Raw genomic sequence first — 8,714 nt, forward strand, 5'->3', positions numbered from 1 at the left:
AGCAGCGGCGGATTTCAGGGGCACTTTCTTTCATCGGGAGGCTTGGGACAAAATGGAAGGTGAATTACGGGTGTCCGGGGGACCCGGCGCGGGCGCCGAGTGGCGCTGCCAGCTGCCGGCCGGGGCTTCCCCGCGCCAGGCTCCGCACCGCCTGGGCTGCCGCCGCAGGGCCCGGAGGCGATCGCTGCCGAGGGGAGCACTTGAGCTTTCCGTGATGACCTTGGGTGCTGGAAAAGGAAAACATGGCGGGAAGCTGGGAGGTGGGACAGGGACGATGACACGCCGCGGCTGCATTTTGATTTGGAAACTTTGGAAAAAGTGTTCCTGGCTGGACCTACCACATCCCGTGTTCCACAGGGGCAAGACAAGCCCTTTGGATATCCCGTCCCCCTTTACCTAGGGACGGAGTGACATATTGGAACTAACAGTACGGGGGCTGCATGGTCACTTTGCACAGTGCCTTCTAGTAAAAGCCAGTTCTCTGAACCAAAACGCACCCATAACAGTGGTCGCAAATGTTCCCCGTTTATGGGTGTTTTCGCTTTGATCTTGGTTAGCAGCGGTAACCATTTTTTTGTTTTGTGGTTTCTTTCCTTTTTATATTTCCAAAACAAATGCAGGAGTTAAAGGGATAGCCAGGTAGGCTTAGTCACTGATTTGCAGCTTCTGTCCCCTACCCCTTCCACATGTGCCCTCCGCGTGCCCTGCCCACCTGGGCTTCTACGCCCAAGCCTCAAGTAGCTCGGGATTACAGCACTAATCGCCCCACTGTAGTCGGCTCCATTTGGAGAACTTGAATGCAAGCACCTCACAAATCCGCTCCCTTCATGCCAGTCCCAAGTTAAATGACAAGTGACAGTGAAGCCCGTGTCCTTCCCACTGTGCTTTCTGCTAGAGCCATCAGGCTTTGGGGGCGGGGCCTTCCTGTTGGAAAATGGGATTGGAATTTTGCCCTGCCTTCAAGTTCTCTAGTCCTCATTCCATTCCTCCTTCTGCTGCTTCTTTGTCTCCATTGCAGTCACGATGGCTAAAGGGGACCCCAAGAAACCAAAGGGCAAGATGTCTGCGTACGCCTTCTTTGTGCAGACTTGTAGAGAGGAGCACAAGAAGAAAAACCCAGAGGTCCCTGTCAATTTTGCAGAATTTTCCAAGAAGTGCTCGGAGAGGTGGAAGGTATTCTTTTGTTTCTTTTGCATTTCACAGTTGACCTTCCAAGTCCCCATCACCCCCCCCCACACACACACTTACATGGCTTGCTTGTCTTTAAGGTGTTGGGGCTTTAGACTGAGCCTTGGTCTGCTTTGCAGCCTTTGCCTGTAATGGTGACAGCTGCCACTTGCGCTCCAGGCCAGCCACACAGTGTGCTTCCTGTATGGAGGGATTCTAACAGGCCCCGTTCTTTGCAGACTATGTCTGGGAAAGAGAAATCAAAGTTTGATGAAATGGCCAAGGCAGATAAAGTTCGCTATGACCGAGAGATGAAAGATTATGGACCCGCGAAGGGAAGCAAGAAGAAGAAGGATCCCAACGCCCCCAAAAGGCCACCGTAAGTGACTGTAGCATTGCAAGTAACAGTTGTGAACTTTCCTCCTGCTTGGATACTTTAAAATGCCTCTACAAGTATTCATACTTTGACTTTTAAAATGCAGTGATGGTGTCGCCTGCAGTGGAGCCCAAAGTGGGTGTGAGCTGTTCATTCGCGTGCACAGCTGTGTGAAGTGTGGAAGAGCACAGTGCTGGCATGTTGCCTTTTCACCCTGATTCTGGGTGCTGGAGCTCCCTGGTTATGTTCTTATCCCACAGGGAGTAACTGAAAGCCCCCGCATTTCTAGCACAGTGAAGCAGCCTGGGAAGCTGCAACACTGTAGCAGTGCATGTGCTATCTGTTTCTGCCCTTCAGGAAGAACCGGTGATAAGAAAAAACGGGGGCTCAGGAATGTGAGGATTTGACCTAAGCTAGCAGTTTTTGGTGGGTCCTTATCTAAATTATATACTTCTTCCCCCACCTACCCCCGCCCCGCCCCAGGTCTGGATTTTTCCTGTTTTGTTCGGAATTCCGCCCCAAGATCAAATCCACCAACCCTGGTATCTCCATTGGAGATGTGGCCAAAAAGCTGGGCGAGATGTGGAATAACTTAAGTGACAGTGAGAAGCAGCCCTATGTCACCAAGGCGGCGAAGCTGAAGGAGAAGTACGAGAAGGTACGGCAACCGAGTCTGCCTTGGGTTTGCTGGGTGGCGGGTGTGTAACCCCCCACAAGGGGCCGTCTCCCCCCGCTCCCGGAAGATGCCTGTGTGGCTGGCTGGTGTCCCCATGTCAGACAGATCTTCAGGGTCCCAATCTGGCAGGCTTACAATTTTGCCTTTCTTTTCTTCCTTCCTTCCTTCCTTCCTTCCTTCCTTCCTTCCTTCCTTCCTTCCCTCCTTCCTTCCTCTTTCTTTCTTTCTTTCTTTCTTTCTTTCTTTCTTTCTTTCTTTCTTTCTGTGTGCGGTGCTAGGGGTAGAACCCAGGACTTTCACACTTGACTACATCCCCAGCCCTTTTTATTTTTTACTGAACTAGGGTCTCACTAAGTGACTGGGTCTGGGCTCGAATTTGGGATCCTCCTGCCTTAGCTTCCCAGAGTGCTGGGATTACAGGCACGTGCCACTACCCCTGATTTCCAGCTTTATTCTTTTTTTTTTTTTTTGGTACTGGGAATTGAACTCAGGCCCTCATACTTGCAAGGCGGGCACCGTGCTGCTGAGCTAAATCCCTAGCCCTTTCACTTTTACTCTTGAAGGAAACAATGGTAGGTCTGACGGTAGGGCTCAGTGGTAGAATGCCTGCCTAGCCTGTGTGTGTTTCAGTATGGCTGTTAGCATGACTTCGAGAGTGCTTGAAAATCAATGTCCCCGTTCCTTCCAGGACGTGGCCGACTATAAGTCTAAAGGGAAGTTCGATGGTGCAAAGGGTCCTGCTGCTAAAGTTGCCCGGAAAAAGGTGGAAGAGGAAGATGAAGAAGAGGAGGAGGAGGAAGAGGAGGAGGAGGAGGAAGAGGATGATGAATAAAAAAACTGTTTTTCTGTCTCCTTGTGAATCCCTTAGAGTAGGGAAGCGCCGTGACTGACCATCTCTTAGGTTAAATGCCAACCCGATTGCGATCTTTAGTCTCTCAAATGCTCTGGAAGTTGGCGGTAGTTGCCCACCGTGGCCGCGGGGGTACGGAACGCTGTGAAATTGTATCAAAGCTGTACATATTTCCAGACATTTTTAAACTGAAAGGCACTCTGTTCTCCTCGCTCTGTGCACTTTGCTCTTGCTGTGAAAAGGCATTTGAAGATGTCTCTGGCGTTTGTCTTTTCATTTGTAAGGTGGTGTGAACTGTATGGTTATTGGCTAGAAACCCTGAGTTACCAACTGTACATATCTCGAGTTGTAAAAAGAACAAAGCACCCCGGGCAAACCCTCGATGCCCCCTGCTCGGCGCTGAGGCTGTGGGACAGATGCCACCGGGAAGGGACCTTAGATCTGTTGTCACCGTGGCTATGGCGGGCATCCAGTTAGCTTCTGTATATAGTGACCTAGCATCCTGCTGCCCCATCTTACCTGGGGTCCGAGAGGGTCAGCTGGCATGAGAAGTGTTTGGATTCATTACTGTTTCGTTTTGTTTTGTTAGTTAAGTGCGGTAGATGGAAACTCTGTTTCCAAGCAAACTGTGGAACTCTTCATTGGTGAAGAGTCAGTGAAGGTTCAAGAAGGTTCTGTACTTAAACACGATTTGCAACGTTGTGTTATTTTTTTGTATGTTTAGAATGCTAAATGTTTTCCAAGTTAAATAAACAGTATTACATTTTTCAAAATCTTCTCTATGATAACAGTACAGATTTCTGACCCATGGCAGTCTGGCTAGAATCACCTGCTACCCATGACCCTGCTAACTCTTGTCTTTTTTTGAAATTTAGTTTGTGTGTGTGTATGTTGAGACAGTCTTGCCATGCAGTTCAGGCCGGCCTGGAACTCACAGCGATGCTCAGGCCTCAGCTTCCCGAGTGCTAGGATGACAGGCATGTGCCACCACTTCGGGCTGTGGTGTTGAATCTTGAGAGCTTTTCCTTCAAGTTCCCTGTTGGGAGGCTTGCAGGTCCAGCAGTAGCATCCCTCACCCAGTCAGGTGCTGCGCGTGCAGGTCTCGGTCACGGTCACAGCCGTCGTCTCACACCCATGGCCCATGCTGGAAGTCTGTCTGAAAAGCTTTCTGCAGTTCTCTCATAAGCCCGTGGCTGTGAGGTCAGCCCAGAGGCACTTGCTCCTGGATCATCTTGTGTGTCATGTCTGTGTCTTTGTCACTCTGCATCCTGGACGCTGCTGTTGTGCGACACAAGGGATGAACAGGCACATGAGTAAGAGAGGCTCTGCCTGTGCTCCTGAAGGGATGTTTCTTTGCTAGAGGTGCCCCTGTGCTATAAGTCACCATGCCAACCATGGGAGGGCAAAACCACTTCAAAGGGGTGACTTATTTTAAACTTGTGATTCCCCCTGTCTCAGCCTCCAAGTGCTGGAGTTAACCATGCCCGACTAATGGGGTAAGTCTCACTGTGTAGCCCAGGCTGGCTGTCTCTTACCTCACAGGGATTGACCTGCCTCAGCCTCCCAAGTGTTGAGCTGACAGATATGCACCCCACGCTTGGCCATTATTACCGTTTTGGGGAAGTTGATGCCTTCGGTTTCTGTAATGAACTTTCTTAATCAGTCTTCCCCGAAGTAATCAGCGGCCGTCTGCAATCTGAGGCTTGCAGCCTCTGTGGTGTGGTTGATTATAATCAGGGAGAGTGCAGGGCCAACTCCACTGTCACCCTCCCCCGAGCTGCTAGTGTTTAAAGGGACAACAGGGGAAGTTGCCAAGGGCCGGATGAGCTTGGAGCCAGGGCCCAGTGCTGAGTGGCAGCAGCAGAAGCAAGCGCTGCTGATGTGCTGCTGCTTGATAAGGGCTGCTGGGAAGAAAAGCGAGGCTGGAAACAAGACGGAAACTGTTCTCGGGTGCTGCAGTCCTCGCTGATACAGTCCTAAGAATTTCCAAAGAAAACTTGCATAGCATGTACATGAATTCAGCAAAACATGAGTCTGCCAGAGAAATACATGAAAGTGAGTGCTTAGCATGGACCACCCAGAAATACAAATTAAAAATTGGGGAATGTGGTTCAGTGGTAGAGTGCTTGCCTTGCATGCAAAGGCCCTGGGTTCGATCCCCAGCACCACACAAAAAAAAGAAATAATAGAGGTCTGACTAAACCCAAATTTTGCTGGGTGTGGTAGCACATGCCTGTAATCCCAGCACTTGGGAGGCGGAGGCAGGAGGATTGTTCCAAGTTCAAGACCAGCCTGGGCTACAAAGTGAGCTCAAGACCAGCCTGAACTGCAGAGACCCTGTCTCAAGACCAGATCCCCCAAAATCGAGGATTATTCAGCTATGAAGAAGGAAATTTGGGTGGATCTGGAGATCATCTTGTTGAGTGAAATAACCCAGACTGGAAGAGAAGGATCACATGTTGTCCCTAATGTGGAACCTAAGAAAGTGGAAGGGAGACAAGTATTTTTAAAATTTTTTTAGAGACAAGGTCTTGCTATGAAGTTCAGGCTGGCTTTGAACTCAGTGTATAGCCCAGGCTGGCCTCAGACTCCTGGGGATCCTCCTGCCTCAGCTTCCCAAGGGCTGCGATGGCAGATGTGCCCCACCACATTTTACCCGGAAAGCAGGTAGTGGGGGACATGACCAAATATACATTAACCCCTCAAATGTGAAATTAGGGGGCATGGCAGGGCATGGGAGTTGATAAAGGGCTCCCAGAAAGAAAATAGTTGCATTTCTATAAATCAATAACGAGCATGTGAAAATGAAACTATGAAAGCAATTCGATTTCTAATAACATCAAAAAGGGCCAAATATTTAGGAATAAACTTAATAAAAGAAGTATAAAACTTAGCTAAATGTGGTAGCCTACAGTTACCCAAGAAGGCTGAGGCAGGAGGATAGCGGCAAGTTGGATACCAGCCTGGACTCTAGTGAGTTCAAGCCCATCCCGAACTATGTAGCAAGACCCTGTCTCAAAACAAAACAAAACAAAACAAAGTCTGAGGAGCTGCATTTCTTGACTTCTACAAAATTAGAGCTGCTTGCAACAGCTTGCTGGTGAGGGGGCAAAACCCCTGAGAATATCACCCCGCCAGGGTCCTGGCCTCTGCCACCTCCCAAGGTGTGCCAGAGTGGCTGTGGAGGGGATGGCGAGCACTGCCACCAGGTGTAGTAGTGAGCAACTGTCATCCTAGCACTTGGGAGGCTGAGGCGGGAGACTCGCCACCAGTTTGAGGCCAGCCCGGATTACACAGCAAGACCTTATCTCCAAAAACAAAACAGAAACAAACACACACACAAACCCCCCAAACAAATGCTCAAATACAGGAGAGGCCTGGGTGAGCTGGGTGACCCATGGGCGCCCGGGACATCTACCGTGCAGCCCAAGCTCCTCTCTCCCCATCTGCTGAGCCATCTGCAGCCCCAAACTCCACCTGTCCTGGCTCTTTCCTTTCAGGCCTTCAGTCTCCAAATCCTGCCCGTTGCTTTTTATTATGAGACAGGCTGGGCTTGAACTTGCCACCTTCCTGCCTCAGCCTTCCAGAGTGCTGGGGTGACAGGCAACTTCTTTGTGTGTGTGTGTGTGTGTGTGTGTGTGTGTGTGTGTAGTTAAGGACTGAACCCAGGGCATCATGCATACTAGGCAAGTGGGGTTACTCCCTCAGCCGCGGGTAACCTGTGTAATAAGAGCACCCAACATGCTCTCAGCACACTTCTGTCAACTGGTCCAGTATTTGTTACCCAAGGTCCTTCTGCTGCTCATCAGATCCCTACACTTAGCCACCTTTCATGGCCACAGCTGTCCCCTTATCACCTGCCCATTAGGGTGGCTGTCCTCAAAAAGACCGAAAAGGACAAAGAAGGCACGGTGTGGAGAATCCTCTGAAAGTTGCAATCAGAGCTGCACCATGTGCTTCCGAGGGGGGGCTGTTCACAAAAGCCAAGGTACAAACACTGTGTGTCCTTCAGTGAACAAATGGGTAAAGAGGACGGGAGAGTTTGGTCCCTGGTGCCTGCACACACACCCATGTGTGCACGTGTACACACACCTGGTATATGTGTGCATTTCGTGAAGTCCTATTCAGCCTGTCTTTTGTGGTGACATGGGTGAACTTAGAGAACACTAGGTGAAGGGAAATAAACCGGGCACAGGAAAACTGCATGATAACTGGGCGTGTTGGCACACACCTGTAATCACAGCACTCAGGAGGCTGAGGCAGGAGGATTGCCAAGAGTTCGAGGTCGGCCTGGGCTACACAGTGAGTTCAAGGGCAGCCTGTATAACATAGAGACCCTGTTTCAAAAAACAAGACAAAGCAAAAGCTCTGTGTATATCTCAAAACATCGTGTTGTACACCTCTTTTCTTTTTTCTTTTTCTTCCTTTTTGTTTGTTTGTTTGTGACAAGCTCTCACTGTGGAGCCCAGGTTGGCTTTGAACTTGGGGAGATCCTCCTGCCTCAGCTCTCCTGAGTGCTGAGATGATAGCAGTGCGCCACCACGCCTGGTGAGATCCTCCTTTACAATAAAATACATAAAGGACTGGAGTGTAGCTCAGTGAGAAGGCCCTGGGTTCAGTCACCATTACGGGAAAAAAACAAAACAAAGCCAAAAAGAGGCCGGAGGGGAGGTGGCTTTGGAGGGATATGTGCCTAGGCTGAGCATGCGTAGGAAGACCAGCGGGTCCAAGCGCCTGCACACCCCAGGTATGCGTGTGCAGCTGAATCCACATGTAGTGTGCTGTTGGTCTACACAGCTGGCTGCCCTCTCCTGGTACAATCTCCAGTTTCCAACATTTTTGTTTATTTTGTTTTTTTTGGCACAGAGTCTCAGTTCAGGCTGGCCTTGAATTTACTTATGGAGATCCTCCTGCCTCAGCCTCCTGAGTGCTGGGATTATGGTTCTGCGCCACCACATCCGGCTTGCAATATGGATTCACCAGACAGTTTCAAGTGCTGGCTGTCTAGCAGTTTTACACACCCTCAGTTCCTGTCCCCTGGGCCCTGCCTCAGAGGGCCTTGCACGGAGTTGTGCAAGGCTTGGCTCTGGGCTCAGCAGACCAAGGCAGAAGTCCTAGTGAGACAATGACATGACAGAAGCCACCGTCTGCTTGGAATCTGATATCAGAATGGAAATCGTGTACCATTGCTACTTTCAATTCATTAGAATCAAGTTGCTGGGTGTAGTGGTGCACACCTGTCTCCCCAGCACTCGGGAGGCCAAAGTAAGAGGTTCTCTGGCGCTCGTGGCCAGGCCCAGAGTGAACAAAGCCCCTGAGACACAAGCCTTCCCCACACAAATGGAGTGTCCACTGCCCCGTGCACACAACAGCCTGGTCACACAGCCAGCCCAAGGTCCAGCTAGGGAAGTGTGAAGGTTCTTGGCTGTGTATTTGCTACACTTCCATGGCCAGGTTTGCATTACTTCCTATTATATCGTACTGTTATTGCTTCACGATCACACATCGTCCCTGGACTTTCTACTTGATTTTCTGAAAGCCACACATCTTCAGGCTTTACCTCAAATGGAATAGAAGCTCACTGTCCTGTATGTCAAGGTTTCCGTGACTATGACTGTCCCTGGGCTCCGAAGAAAGCACTCCTT

The 8,714-nt window shown here is 50.1% G+C and overlaps 1 protein-coding gene across 3 annotated transcripts in view; it reads left to right on the plus strand.

Moving 5' to 3' along the window:
* The window catches only part of Hmgb3 (high mobility group box 3), a 6,854-nt gene extending 3,012 nt beyond the window's left edge, over positions 1 to 3,842 (plus strand). For all 3 annotated transcript variants that reach the window (XM_005406428.2, XM_005406429.2, XM_005406430.2), the window contains exons 2-5: positions 1,019 to 1,173; positions 1,407 to 1,546; positions 2,027 to 2,201; positions 2,908 to 3,842. In XM_005406428.2, the coding sequence (XP_005406485.1) occupies positions 1,019 to 1,173; positions 1,407 to 1,546; positions 2,027 to 2,201; positions 2,908 to 3,051 (614 nt within the window). In that variant the 3' untranslated portion in view covers positions 3,052 to 3,842. The remainder of the gene's footprint in view (positions 1 to 1,018; positions 1,174 to 1,406; positions 1,547 to 2,026; positions 2,202 to 2,907) is intronic.
* The last annotated feature ends 4,872 nt before the right edge of the window (positions 3,843 to 8,714 follow it).

This window comes from Chinchilla lanigera, unplaced genomic scaffold, assembly GCF_000276665.1.
Source record: "Chinchilla lanigera isolate Chin_1 unplaced genomic scaffold, ChiLan1.0 scaffold00097, whole genome shotgun sequence".
In the NCBI taxonomy this organism is placed as follows: domain Eukaryota; kingdom Metazoa; phylum Chordata; class Mammalia; order Rodentia; family Chinchillidae; genus Chinchilla; species Chinchilla lanigera.